We start from the raw sequence: 15,000 nt of genomic DNA on the forward strand, positions 1-15,000 counted from the left end.
CAGTACAGTACAGTATAGTATAGTATAGTATAGTATAGTACAGTGTACAGTACAGTACAGTACAGTACAGTATAGTATAGTATAGTATAGTACAGTGTACAGTACAGTACAGTACAGTACAGTACAGTACAGTACAGTATAGTATAGTACAGTGTACAGTACAGTACAGTACAGTACAGTACAGTATAGTATAGTATAGTACAGTACAGTATAGTACAGTATAGTATGGTACGGTTTGGTATAGTATAGTGTGGTATGGTATGTATAGTATAGTATGGTATGGTACAGTACAGTATAGTGTAGTATAGTATAGTATGGTATGGTATGGTATAGTACAGTAGAGTAGAGTAGAGTATAGAATAGCATAGTATATTATAGTATGGTATAGAAAAGCATAGTATAGTATAGTATAGTATAGTACAGTACAGTACAGTACAGTACAGTATGGTACGGTTTGGTATAGTATAGTGTGGTATGGTATGTATAGTATAGTATGGTATGGTACAGTACAGTATAGTGTAGTATAGTATAGTATGGTATGGTATATTATAGTACAGTAGAGTAGAGTAGAGTATAGAATAGCATAGTATATTATAGTATGGTATAGAAAAGCATAGTATAGTATAGTATAGTATAGTATAGTATAGTATAGTATAGTACAGTACAGTACAGTATAGTGCAGTACATTGCAGTATAGTATAGTATAGTATAGTATAGTATAGTATAGTATAGTATAGTATAGTATAATAGAGTACAGTACAGTACAGTATAGTATAGTATAATATAGAATAGTATAGTATAATATAATATAGAATAGTATAGTATAGTATAGTATAGTATAGTATAGTATAGTATAGTATAGAAGATGGATTGATGGTCTCCACTTCAAACAGCCATATATTCAAGGTTTGATGTGTGTTTGTTTCCACTTCTGTCATTATATCACGATTCCCTCTGGGTGTGATGACGTCTATTGTCTCAGGTCAAGAATGAGAGTCGCTCACTACTTGATGGAAGGCAGTTCAACACACTGCATTTCACAAACATCTGTTGACGTTAACATGTGGGGTTGCGTGGTGACGCCGCTGAGCTCACACCTCAGGCCCCAGCAGGCTCACTTCCTGGCCCTGGGCCAGTGGAGTCACACCTCCATAGTGGTGTTGACTGGAAGGTCTCCGAGGAGTCGCAGCTTTATAATCACACTGAGGTTTCCCTACAGTGCTGAGTTTACGTGGAAACTGCTCTGAGTCGACTTCTGAACATCGGCGCTCAAAAACACAAAGGCAGTTTTACCTCTTGAGCCACTCGAAGTCGTAATTTGGGAAACTTTTTGTATTATATGTAACAGCGCGAGGAGATTCTGTTGTTAAATTGGCATGAACGCCTCTTTTCAGTCACACTTTTCTTCCCCTTCAACTCCACTTTATGAATTTCCAACCATGTCTTTCTGTTCTCCTCCTCCTGTCGGTTCATCTTCTTCCTCCCTGTTGTTTCCCTCCTGTGAAGAGTTGGTGTAATCCCTCTCCCCCTCCCTCAAAGCTCCCTTCTTCCTTCTCTTTCGCCGTCCCTGTCAAGGGGTGCAAACATCCTCATGCCATCTGGTCTATGATGCAACTGGGTAGCCCGTAATGGGATCCTTCATCATCCATACTCTCCACCTACGTATACTGCAGGGTCTGCAGCCTCACTGGAGGGGAGAAGAAAGGGTTTGTTGTTTTGTAGGCTTGGATCTGGTACAGCAGGCTTCCCGCTACCTGAATAATGAATAATGAGGCTGCCTGAAAAAAGCACTATATAAATCCAGGCTATTATTATTACTACTACTTCTTTTTTAACCGCAAACCTTCAGTTCAACCAGCGGACTCATGGAATATAAAATGCAGTAAATAACAGTAACTGGTGGTAAATGATGGTAAGATAATGCTGCACATTGGTAATATAATCATATAGTTGAGTATTGACTAGTAGCTTAATCTGTATTCCGTGACATTATAATGCATGTGATGTCATTTTGACAAAATGGTGACATAATAGTACATGATGGTCATGCAATGGCATAAAACGGTATATAATAGTAATTGATGATATATGCTGGTATACGATGGTATATGTTGGTGTATACTGGTCAATGTAATTGGATGTTTTCATATAGAATGGTAATCTGTTGGTATAGATTGATAATATAATGTATGTGATGGTATATAACCGTCACAATAACGCACAATGTTAATATAATGGTACATAATAGTAAATGATGGCAACTAATGTTACACATTGGTAATGTAATAGTGTGTGTTTGTATTGCAACTGTTTGGGCAAAGGATGAAAACCGATTGGCATGTAATATAATGTATAATATAATATTTTGTGTATGTGATGGTATATAACTGTCATGACATAAAATGGTGACATAATGGTAAGTCATTGCTATTTAATCATAAATAATTGCAATGTAATGGTATATTCTTGTGTGTAACAGTAATATATTGGTATATGATAGTATATAACAGTAATGTGATATACATATGGGAACAAAATAGTAGTAAAATTGCAGTGTAATGGCATACAACCATAATACAATATGTATATGATATGTACCATGCATATTATATGACATAATGTTAATCTAACTATATATTTTGTAACCTAAAGGCAACATAGTTAATAATGTGTGATGTTATATTAAATAATGGTAAAATCATATGATTAAATATTGTGATATGTGATGGTACATAGCAGTGATATAATGGTGAGATTTTGGTATATAATGTCAACATAATGACGTATAATGGTTTATTCTGAAATAACAAACAATGCAAATATAGTGCTGTCTCATGGTAATATAATGTGAGTATGTGTAACATAATACAAGATCTAGTGAATTAGTGTAAAGTACAAGTGTTATTTTCCTCCTCCTCGCTTTCACTACAGTAAATTGCTTCACGATGAAATCTTGATTTCTGACGGGTCCTTACCGACGTCGTACGCCAGGAAGTCGGCGGAGAAACACTTGGCCCCGTTGCTGAGCGACGTGTCGTTGTGCGTGTTCCCCCCGAACACCAGCACGGCGCCGCTCAGCAGCACCGCCGAGTGGAGGTAGCGCGCCACGCCGCTCTCCCGCAGGATCAACCTGCACACAGACAGGTGGAGACACGGCGGGGGGGGGGGGGGGGGGCGCCGGACGACAGCCATTAGGAAAGTGGTCATTTGTCAGTGTGTGTGTGTGTGTGTGTGTGTGTGTGTGTGTGTGTGTGTGTGTGTGTGTGTGTGTGTGTGTGTGTGCGTGATGGCATTTTGTTATTGATGGCGTCTGGGTGCGTGACCCGGCCTGCGACGGCTGCCCTTCATACCGGCTGTTCCCCCACAAGAGCAACACACACACACACACACACACACACACACACACACACACACACACACACACACACACACACACACACACACGCACACGCACACGCACACGCACAAACAAAATACACACGATGCAGACGTGGTAGGAGGTCTAGGTCTGCCGTGTGTGATCTCCCAGTGGGGGGGGGGGGGGGGTGGGGGGGTCAGAGGTCACATAGTGAAGAGCAACTGTAGCGGCTTCTTCATTTACAGCAGTCGCTCTGAATTTCCACCGTCTCAGAGGATCTAAAAACAGAACCCACTGACCCTCCCTCCATTCATAAAACACTCTGAATCTGTGCATGTTGAGCCACGGTCAGACACTTTATTATCTTACACACCTCTACATACATCTTCCAAGGAGATTGATGTGCCTTTCAGTTTGCCATTTTCATAAAAAAAAAAAGAAAAGAAAGAAAGAAAGAAAGAAAAGGAAAAGAGTGTGTCTGGGTAATTGAAACACACTGATTTACACCAGAACAGTGCAGTTTAGTATCGACGCTGACATTTATTATGAATCCATCATATTTGGTCTGAAGCTTAAGAGCCGCAATCTGATGAACGCTTCACCTACTTATCAGAGACAAATCATCAGCGCTACCAATAGTTTAACACCCGTACGAAACCTCCGACAGCGTAACTTATTATGAGCAAAGAACTCTTCGGTAAAATCGGCAGATTATTTACAAGCTCCATCGTACACGAAGAACAATAAGAGTCATCTTGTGTGAAACAGTGAGAGCTGCCTTCTTATTTCTGCGTTTCCCACATCCATTTCTTCAAGAGGCGTTAAGCTACATCCTTATTCCGAGCCCACTTCTCTGAACTTGCCAAAACGTGTCTAAAAGGGAAAACTACAGCAATTACATGTGTGCGTCAAATTAAAAGCACGACGAACTGAATGCACAAAGTTCAACTTTTGCACTGAAACTGGAACTGAAATAAAAACACATTCATTCATTTTAGATCACATGAAAGGTATTTCTATAAATTTAAATAAAAAGTTAGAATGTAAAGGTTACTATGGCAGTATTTTACCAATCCGGCTCACGCAGGACGACCTTTATCAAAGTACTAATATTGCAGAGCTGGCCTGTGTACATTGTGTGTGTTGGGCTACGACACAGGAAATTAGAAGATTTATCTCAAAAGGCTACTGAAATGTGATCCGTCCACAGGAAGATTAAGATTTTTCATAATAGACAGAATTTCGAACAATTTAAAACAAAGCCCTGTTTAAAAGAAAACCAAAACAACAACAACAAAAAACTAAGTAATAAATCAGAATATCAGATAATATCTTGGGAAGATTTTAGGTTCTTGTCTTGCCTGTCGGCATGAAGTCTAAATAAAACATGACTGAGTGTTTAACAAGCGTGGGAGTCTGATACCAGCTGGAAACCACTAACATGTATATATATATATATACACACATGTCATGTACAGGACTTTATCACGCCATGGGGCATTTGTCAGGAGCGTTCTGCTGACCGCCGAGTCTTACAGGGTTACTGGGAAACGTCAGGAATGGTCCGGTGTGGGAATTCCCAAACGTCCAGGAGCTCCAGTGACACCTGACTCCGACCGCAAATTCCAGCCGGAAAGTGAGAGTGGGAGGCGGACGGCAGGCTGAGAGGTCACATGAAGGAGGTGAAGGGTCGACGCACGGCGGAGCGTCTGTGACTCGTTTATCAGCCCGAGGTCGTCTGAGGTCAAAGCCTCCTGTCCGGCCCGACTCGTCGAGCATGTGATCGTACATAGCGGCAACATTAAGGCGATAATATGATATATAATTGCAATACAATGGTAATTTTTTACAAATGTATATGATCTTTATTGACCGTATTTTCCGGATGAGAAGCTGCGACTTTTTTCCAACGCTTTGAACCCTTTAACTTATAACACGATGTGGCTAATTTATGGATTTTTATGGGTTAATAAGCTTTATACCTCTAAATTCTACTTCCTCATGTAGATACATGCTGTTTTTAGCCTCTGCTTCTCAAAAACTTGCTTTAAAAGTGACAATTGTGCTGCTTCACGAGGTCCTGAGCTCCAGCAGGTGACTGCAGTGAATGATGCGTTCAGGTGAATCACGTAAACTAGAGCGCTGGACTCTGTGGCTGAAGAATCTTTCTTCTCAGAATCACAATCGGCAAATATCCGATAAAATACTTTATTAACAGAGATAAAACGCTTGGTGATCATGTCTCTGTCTCTGTGTCTCTTTATGTCTCCGTTTGTTCTGCCGCCATGAATGTTGTGTTCAGGTGCATCGTAAAACCGACGTGTTGCATCCGTGGCTGAGAAATCTTCCTCCTCAGGATCACAATCAGCAAATCCGATAAAATACTTTATCAACCAGATAAAGCTGATTATGTCTCTGTGTCTCTCTGTCTGCAGGCTTCACAGCAGGAGCATGAGGCACAACACAGCCTGTGTGCAGGAATTTCCAGCATCATGACAGATAGATTTGTGAGAATTAATGAAAATGTGAGCAATCCCCGTGTTCCTGCAGGCAAATTCTTGTCCTGTTACAATGTCGACAAGTGCATCTTATATATGTTTTGTTTGGTTTTTTTTTGTTTTAAAATTTCTCAGGTGCAGCTTAAATTCCGGTGCGCTCTTTAAGTGTGGAAAATGCGGTAATCTCTTCCAGAAACATGTTCTTATTTATAAAAGAAGCCGATCATAAATGACATAACGTCACATAAATTAGACATGAAACGAGCAATCAGAGAATTCTGACTTTCACTGAAGGCTGACCTCGACTCAGAAAAAAAAAAAAAGTTTCCGGATCATCAACAAAAATTTTATGCAATCCTCTGGGGCCTAACATCTATCCGTGGTGAAAATTCCGACAAAATCCGTGCAGTAGTTTTGATGTAACCCTGCTCACAGACATACAGGTAAATACGCTCTGGTGATTTCGGTTCGGCATTATTAAATCAGGAAGTCAGATTTGATGTTTGAAATGTGATTTGCTTTAAGACAAACGAACAGCAAAGGAAGCATCAATAACACTTTTTACAAGGATGAGTAAAAGTACTAGCCTTTAGCTTCTTGTCAATACAGAATACCGATACAAGTACTTATTAAATGCCATAAAGCCTAATTTCTACTCCAGGGCTATTCTCCTCACGTTCTCCAGGAATGGATTTCCAGATTAAAACTGTATAAAAGTAGATGGCTGACTGGCTGCTGATCCAGCGGGATGCAAAGACGGACAGAATGGATGAATGAGAGAGGAACGAGAGAACGAGGGAGCAACAAAAAACAGAAGCAAGAAAGAATCTGCACCACAAGAGGGCGCCATACGTCGGACAGTGTGAGGCATGTGGGTCGAGCTGGGCCCAGTGAGAGTAGCGCTGATAAAATCAGATGAATTACATTAAAGTGAATGCTAATGGCTGAAATAACACAAGTCTCTTCCATAAGCCCCGACGAGCTGGAAACCACTGGAAGATTGTCGTAAGCAGCAGGGTGGAAGTAACCGTTTCAAAGATTTAATGAGAAACGCGGACTGTAAAGAGTGACTCATGACTTCAGCTGACAGACAAATGAAGTGTGGGTTCAAATGAAAGGAGCGACCCCCTGCGAGGAGCCCAGACGACGAGTGCAAATTAATGAAAACGGAAGCGCCTGCGGCTCGGAGGGAAAAGGTGATCAGCTGCAACTTCACTTTATTCAACCACAACTCTGCTGGAGTTTCGCCGCTTTGCTCAGATTTCCCCGCCACCGATTGTGTCGGGTCTACGAGGCGGCGCTGCGACCGTGACCCTGGTGCATGATGGGGGGGAACGAAACACCCCAGGACGAGACGAGCGTCTCAGACAGATGAGTGATGGGATTCACACAATGAGGCCGGCGGGGAAACGATCACCGCAGACTCCAGCGTAATTATCTTTCTGGCAGCCTTGAATGAAGGCGAGGAGAACGACGTCTGTTTGGAGCCAAACTGGTCGCTCAACAAACCAACCAATACAACCCTCAACCAGCCAAGCAATCAAATAGCAAAACGACCAATCCCTGAACCAACCAGCCAACCAATCAACTGAACACCCAAACAATGAACCAACCAACTGAACACCCAAACAACCAACCAATCAACTGAACACCCAAACAACCAACCAATCAACTGAACACCCAAACAACCAACCAATCAACTGAACACCCAAACAACCAACCAACCAACTGAACACCCAAACAACCAACCAATCAACTGAACACCCAAACAACCAACCAACCGAACACCCAAACAAACAACCAACCAACTGAACACCCAAACAACCAACCAACCAACTGAACACCCAAACAACCAACCAACCAACTGAACACCCAAACAATGAACCAACCAACTGAACACCCAAACAATGAACCAATCAACTAAACACCCAAACAATGAACCAACCAACTGAACACCCAAACAACCAACCAACCAACTGAACACCCAAACAATGAACCAACCAACTGAACACCCAAACAATGAACCAACCAACTGAACACCCAAACAACCAACCAACCAACTGAACACCCAAACAACCAACCAACCAACTGAACACCCAAACAATGAACCAACCAACTGAACACCCAAACAACCAACCAATCAACTGAACACCCAAACAATGAACCAACCAACTGAACACCCAAACAATGAACCAACCAACTGAACACCCAAACAACCAACCAACCAACTGAACACCCAAACAACCAACCAACCAACTGAACACCCAAACAATGAACCAACCAACTGAACACCCAAACAACCAACCAATCAACTGAACACCCAAACAACCAACCAACCAACTGAACACCCAAACAACCAACCAACCGAACACCCAAACAACCAACCAACCAACTGAACACCCAAACAGTGAACCGATGAATCAATGGAATGACTAGTTATTGAACCAACCAACCAACAAAGAAACCAACCGATCATTCTATCAACAATCAGCTGATCATCCAACCACTCAACCAATGCATCAATCAAATTAGTATCTAATTAAACTAGTTATTGAACCAACCGTATGACGAAAAAAGCCAACCAGTCAACCAATCAACCATTCTACCAACAATCAACCAACGGTTCAACCAGCCAAGAAATCAAATAGCACAACGACCAATCCCTGAACCAACCAACCAACCAACCAACCAACCAACCAACAAGAAAACAACCCACCATTCTACCAACAATCAACCGATGAATCAATCAATTAACTAGTGACTGAACTAATGAAAAAGACAAGCAATCAACCAACCAACCAATCATTCTAACGACAATCAACCAAACACCTAACCAATGACTCAATCAAATAGCTAGTTATTGAACCAACCAAATGACGAAAAAAGCCAACCAGTCAACCAACCAACCAATCAACCAATCAACCAACGGTTCAACCAGCCAAGAAATCCAATAGCAAAACAATCAATCCCTGAACCAACCAACCATTGTAACGATAATCAACCAAACACCTAATCAATGAACCAATCAAACAACTAGTTATTGAACCAACCAACCAATGGCCCAGAAATAAAGCCTCCCAGTTTGTATACAGGAGTTTATTTACTTTTCTCAAGTTGAGAAGAGGAGTGTTTATTTTTGAGTTAGGTGACGTGAGAATATCTCCTATAGATGTTTGTTGGATGGAGGAATTCCGTCAGGGATGAACTAAAATGTAGTTACTTTCAAAAAGCCCTTAGTGAGGACTGGCATCCTTTCTTTAAAGGGTAACTGAAATGTTTTTCAGATTTCATCTTTAGAAAGAAGAATAAATATGCTTTCGAAAGGTATATAACATTCCCAGATAAAAGTCCGAATTCCGACCCTTTTAATTGACTTTACATGATGCAGCAGACGACGGTATATTTGCGGGCCATAAATGTGAGCCGCCTGAGCTAGACCGGATATGACGTACGAGGGGTTATATGTCCCAGCCAAAACAACATCAGCTGATTGAAGAATGGAGGGGTTTGGCGATACAGAAGCACCTAGGAGCGATGTTAGCGAAGATTTAAGTGACGTATCGTTGGTTTTGGACGAAGATGAAGGAGAGGAATCATCGGAGGAAGAATTAGAAGAAAATCAAGGCGTTCAACCATACATGTTTGAGCCGTGAGTACATATTGTGTGTGACCGGGTATTTACCCGTGAGTACATATTGTGCGTGACCGGGTATTTACCCGTGAGTACATATTGTGCGTGACCGGGTATTTACCCGTGTGCACATATTGTGTGTGACCGGGTATTTACCCGTGTGCACATATTGTGTGTGACCGGGTATTTACCCGTGTGCACATATTGTGCGTGACCGGGTATTTACCCGTGAGTACATATTGTGCGTGACCGGGTATTTACCCGTGTGCACATATTGTGTGTGACCGGGTATTTACCCGTGTGCACATATTGTGTGTGACCGGGTATTTACCCGTGTGCACATATTGTGCGTGACCGGGTATTTACCCGTGTGCACATATTGTGCGTGACCGGGTATTTACCCGTGTGCTCATATTGTGCGTGACCGGGTATTTACCCGTGTGCACATATTGTGTGTGACCGGGTATTTACCCGTGTGCACATATTGTGCGTGACCGGGTATTTACCCGTGAGTACATATTGTGCGTGACCGGGTATTTACCCGTGTGTACATATTGTGCGTGACCGGGTATTTACCCATGTGCACATATTGTGCGTGACCGGGTATTTACCCGTGTGCACATATTGTGCGTGACCGGGTATTTACCCGTGTGCACATATTGTGTGTGACCGGGTATTTACCCTTGTGTCAGAGTGGGTGTTTTGCAAAGTTTATTGGTCTATTTGTCTTAAGTTTTAGCAGGTTTTAAAAAGACTTACTGAAAGTTGGGTTTAAAAATCCGTTAAAAAGCCGTTTAAAAATGGTGGGGACAGAACCAGGTTTCAGGATACGTTTCCTCTTCACATCAAAACCAAGTGACACTACGATCAGCTGTTGTGGGCGGAAGTAAATAACTCCTCATACGTCACAGCGCAAAACTACGGCAAGTTGGGAAAGCTAGGTCAGATTCACAGGGCGGGAGATTTAAAGGCATTTTTAGACGTTCGGCGCTCAAGAGCAAGATAGTGGTGTGATTGTCATTGGTGTGTCATATATCATTCGAAACGGGGAAAAATAATGCTAAATACTGGTGTATTTTAATAGAATTATTTCAGGGACCCTTTAAGGTGATTGAAGGTGTTTCCCTGTGTGGCGCGGGGCTCTCACCATGTTCTGGAGCGCACCTGGTAGCGGTACATGTGATCCACCAGGCCGTACTTGTTGTTGCTGAGCGCCTTGTAGCCGCCGTGGACGAACACGCAGCCGCTGGCCCGGTCGTAGACGCTGCTGTGGCCGTAGCCCCCCTGGACCACGGCGCCGCCGGGGGAAACCACCTGCCACTGGTTGGACCCTGAGACACACAGAGCGGGACGGCGGGGTGAGGAGTGCGGCGGAGCAGAGGAACGCTACTGACGCTTTGGCACGACTTCTTTTGCCATCCTGGCTTTTGATTGTGGAGGTGAGAGAGAGAGAGAGAGAGAGAGAGAGAGACAGAGACAGAGAGAGAGAGACAGAGACAGAGACAGAGAGACAGAGACAGAGAGAGAGACAGAAAGAGAGACAGAGAGAGACACAGAGAGAGAGCCAGAGACAGAGAGAGAGAGACAGAGACAGAGAGAGAGACAGAGAGAGAGACAGAGAGAGAGACACAGAGAGAGAGAGACAGAGAGAGAGACAGAGACAGAGAGAGAGAGACAGAGACAGAGACAGAGAGAGACAGAGACAGAGAGAGAGAGAGACAGAGAGAGACAGAGACAGAGAGAGACAGAGACAGAGACAGAGACAGAGACAGAGACAGAGACAGAGACAGAGAGAGACAGAGACAGACAGAGACAGAGACAGAGAGGGAAAGAGAGAGAAAGACAGAGACAGAGAGAGACAGAGACAGAGAGAGACAGAGAGAGAGACAGAGAGAGAGACAGAGACAGAGACATAGACAGAGAGAGAGAGACAGAGACATAGACAGAGAGAGAGAGACAGAGACAGAGACAGAGACAGAGACAGAGACAGAGAGAGAGAGAGAGAGAGAGCGAGGGACACTGAGCGGTCCAACAGCAAGCCAGGCCAAAGAAAATGAGTTTATTGAATTTAGACGCAGCCTTTCATTAGGCCGGTGGACGCCGGCACATTCATTCAGGTGCATGGACAATGTGATTAAAAAGAGGCGGGGATTACATCATCCGAGGAACCCCGATAACGGAGAGATAGAAGAAAACTAACAGAGTCTGAAGGAGGGACAACTTCAAAAAAAGGCTGAGGAAGAAACACCTCTGTCATGAGCAACCATGAGAAAACGAGAAGGGCGAGAGTCTTTGGGGGGGAGGAGGGAGAAAGCATGGACGGAAACAAGGGAGGAGAGAGAGAGAGAGAGAGGAGGGAGGAAGAGGGGAAAAAGAGAAGTGATTTTATAAAAGGGGCAGAAAAAGGAAGGGAGGATGAGGGTGAACAGAAGGGAGGGAGGATGAGGACTTGGAAAAGGAGGAAGAGTGAAAAAGATAAGGGATTTTATAAAATAAAAAAATTCATTAAGGAAGAAAGAAAGAAAGAGAGAAAGAAAGAGAGAAAGAAGAGCTCAGTATCAGTGTAACAGTGGTTTTGGGGCTCCTGCCGTTAAAACACAGTTTATAAAGCAGCATAAACACGTTAAACAGAGAAAAGGAGGCAAAGAAAATCCTTCGGCGAGCAGAAAACCTGAGTTGACGGAGTGAAAGCGTTTAAAAAAGAACAAGAGGAAGTGATGAAAAAGATGAGTGGATAGGGAGAGGAGACCAGAAAGCAGAAGGTCACGTCTTATCTGGCCTCCGGCAGCTAATTGCGGTGAACCTGGCTCTCCATTAAATCCTTTTACCTGCTGCTTTACGCTCTCGCTCTCTCCTGGTTTCCAGGTTTCACCGCCGCCTCCGAAGACTAATGACTCACGGCGTGACAGTGTCGGGGGAGGAGGGGGGGGGGGGGGGGGGGGGTGATGGACGGACGAGCGGGGAGAGGGAGGGAAAAGGTGAGGCGAGGGATGACAGAGGGGGGTCAGAGAGTGAGGTGGGCAGACGAAAGAAGAATAGAAGAAGAGGGGAGAGGAGTGAGGAGACGGGAGGAGGATGACAGGGAGGAGAAGTGAGAGGAGACGGTGGATTCATTAATCATCGTCTCCTCCCAGACGCCCCGGCCCGGGCGCCTCCTCTTCCTAACGGCCGCGCTCGCCGTGTGGCACTGCTTCCTCTTTTTTCTTTTCTTTTTTTGTATTTCCAACTTAAATAAGAAAAGTTATTAAAAACAAATTTGCAGTGAAGACATATATCGAGGGTCAAAGTGAGAGATATGGATGGGGAGACACAAACAGTAGTGACGGTGGACTGTCGGCCTCCACACTGACCCTGCAGGACGGCCGTCGCTGTGCCACGAGGTCAAACACACGTTCAAACGACGCACGTCAATGAAACATCCCCGTAAGGACGAAACATGTGACGTGTGTGTGCGTGCGCGGGTTTTAAATGGATTAGGATCGTCATCTAAGAGCCTTATCGTTTGTGCGCTTAAGACCAGGGTGGATCGTCAGTTTATCAGCACTGCAATGCCGCCATCTGCTGGTTCCTCATGGTTTTGCACTCAGTCGCGGCTCCAGTGATTTGTGTGCTTCTGTGCAGAGCCGACCGGCTTCCACCCCCAGGGTCGGTCGTTTGTTGCCATTCCTATGTGAATAAGTAGTGTGATCACTTTTAATGTGACTGGTCTCCATAAGAGAAGTCCGTTTTCATTCCAGATAATTGGCCTCATGTCCTGAAAAAGCAGGATATTTAATTACAAATCTCTATGAAAGACTGAAATGAAAGACAGATTTGGCATTGATGAGGCGCTTCTCCTCCAGTAAACAGGAGTTTAATGCGATAGTTAAGGCTGAAGCTCCGCAGCTCTTCAACTAATTCCTCGTACCGCAAAAAGTAATTGTCCAAACTGAAAATTCAGCCACTCGAGTCGTGTTTTACGTGACGTCGTGTTTGTTGTACCGGGTGTCCGTCTCCGTGGAAACACGGGAAGATGCTACTGTTCTGAAACGCTGCTCCTGCACCAGCACGCCACGGCTGTAGTAGATAGTTGTTCTGCACATGCTCAGTAGAGACAATCAGAACAACGTTTCCTCCAGAGTGGTGACTCCACATTCTCCTGGGACTTTTATTTTGACAGTCTCCATAATAACGACTCAACTTGGTCGTTTGTCCACTGGAATGTCCGTGATCTTCTTTTGTTTATAGCGTATCGTTCTCTGCTGCAGGTGTGTGTGTGTGTGTGTGTGTGTGTGTGTGTGTGTGTGGGTGGGTCTGTGTGTGTGTGTGTGTGTGTGTGTGTGTGGGTGGGTCTGTGTGTGTGTGTGTGTGTGTGTGCGCGCGTGCGTGTGTGCACGTGCATGTGTGCGCGTGCGTGCGTGTGTCTGTGTGCGTGTGTGTGAGTGCGTGCGTGCATGTGCGTGTGTGGGTGTCTGTGTGCGTGCGTGCGTGTGGGTGCGTGTGTGTGTGCGCGTGCGTGCGTGTGGGTGCGTGTGGGTGCATGTGTCTGTGTGTGTCTGTGTGTGCGCGTGCGTGCGGGTGCGTGTGTGTGTGTGCGCGTGTGTGTCTGTGTGTGTGGGTGTCTCTGTGTGTGTGTGTGTGCGTGCGTGGGTGTGTGTGTGTGTCTGTGTGTGTGTGTGCGTGCGTGCGTGTGTGTGTGTGCATGCGTGCATGCGTGCGTGCGTGTGTGTGTGTGTGCTCCTCATTCCCATGACTCCAGACCTTCAGCCTGAAGTAGAGCAGCCCGGGACCCGTCAGACTCATAATGACCCACTGAAACACACTTTGTCTTCTCACTTCTTCCCTCGAGGCGACGATACAAATCATTTGCTTCAAAAAGCCCGATTACGAGTCGGACGGCTTCGACGGGTGGAAACCCGGCGTGCAGATAAACCTGGATAAAGACCGGACGCTCCCGGTGGAAAATGTGAACCGCGCCGAGAGTCTTGCACCTGGCGTCAATAAAAAGCAATTAAACAATAACGGGAGGGAATCGACTCACTGAGGTTGTACTCCTGCACTTTGTTGACGTAGCTGTAGAGCGGCGAGTAGCCGAAGAACACCAGCATGGCCGCCTCGCCGTCGCCCAGCTCCACCACGTGGGCCGTGTGGCCCTCCAGGGCGTACGGGGGCGGCGGCGCCGGTTTCCGTAGCGACCAGGTGCGCCGGGGGATGTTGAAGACCCACATCTCGTCCGTGATGTTGGCGTGTGCGGCTTCCAGCTTCCCGCCGAACATGTAGATGTCGTCCTGCACCACGGAGGAGGCGGAGAATCAATGATGTAAACACACTTTTTATACTGGAAAGAATCTGTTTTTTAATTGACATTTATATTGCAACTATGAAAATAATATTCAATGGTATAATAATAGAATATATAATAAATAAGAATAAAAATACGACATTAATATTAACATTTTAATATTACATTTACATTATATTCCAAATATTCAATTCAGATTTAATTGAATAATGATCATTAATAATACTGCATA

At 44.4% G+C, this 15,000-nt stretch overlaps 1 protein-coding gene across 1 annotated transcript in view; it reads right to left on the reverse strand.

The window, feature by feature from the left end:
- The window catches only part of LOC308138288 (attractin-like protein 1), a gene marked incomplete at its 5' end in the record, with an annotated part of 332,365 nt that overhangs the window by 273,770 nt on the left and 43,595 nt on the right, over window positions 1–15,000 (reverse strand). The window contains 3 exons of the mRNA XM_080507370.1: window positions 2,976–3,130; window positions 10,635–10,818; window positions 14,508–14,754. Of these exons, the coding sequence (XP_080363496.1) occupies window positions 2,976–3,130; window positions 10,635–10,818; window positions 14,508–14,754 (586 nt within the window). The remainder of the gene's footprint in view (window positions 1–2,975; window positions 3,131–10,634; window positions 10,819–14,507; window positions 14,755–15,000) is intronic.

Source organism: Blennius ocellaris (genome assembly GCF_963422515.1).
Source record: "Blennius ocellaris genome assembly, chromosome: 13".
In the NCBI taxonomy this organism is placed as follows: Eukaryota; Metazoa; Chordata; class Actinopteri; order Blenniiformes; family Blenniidae; genus Blennius; species Blennius ocellaris.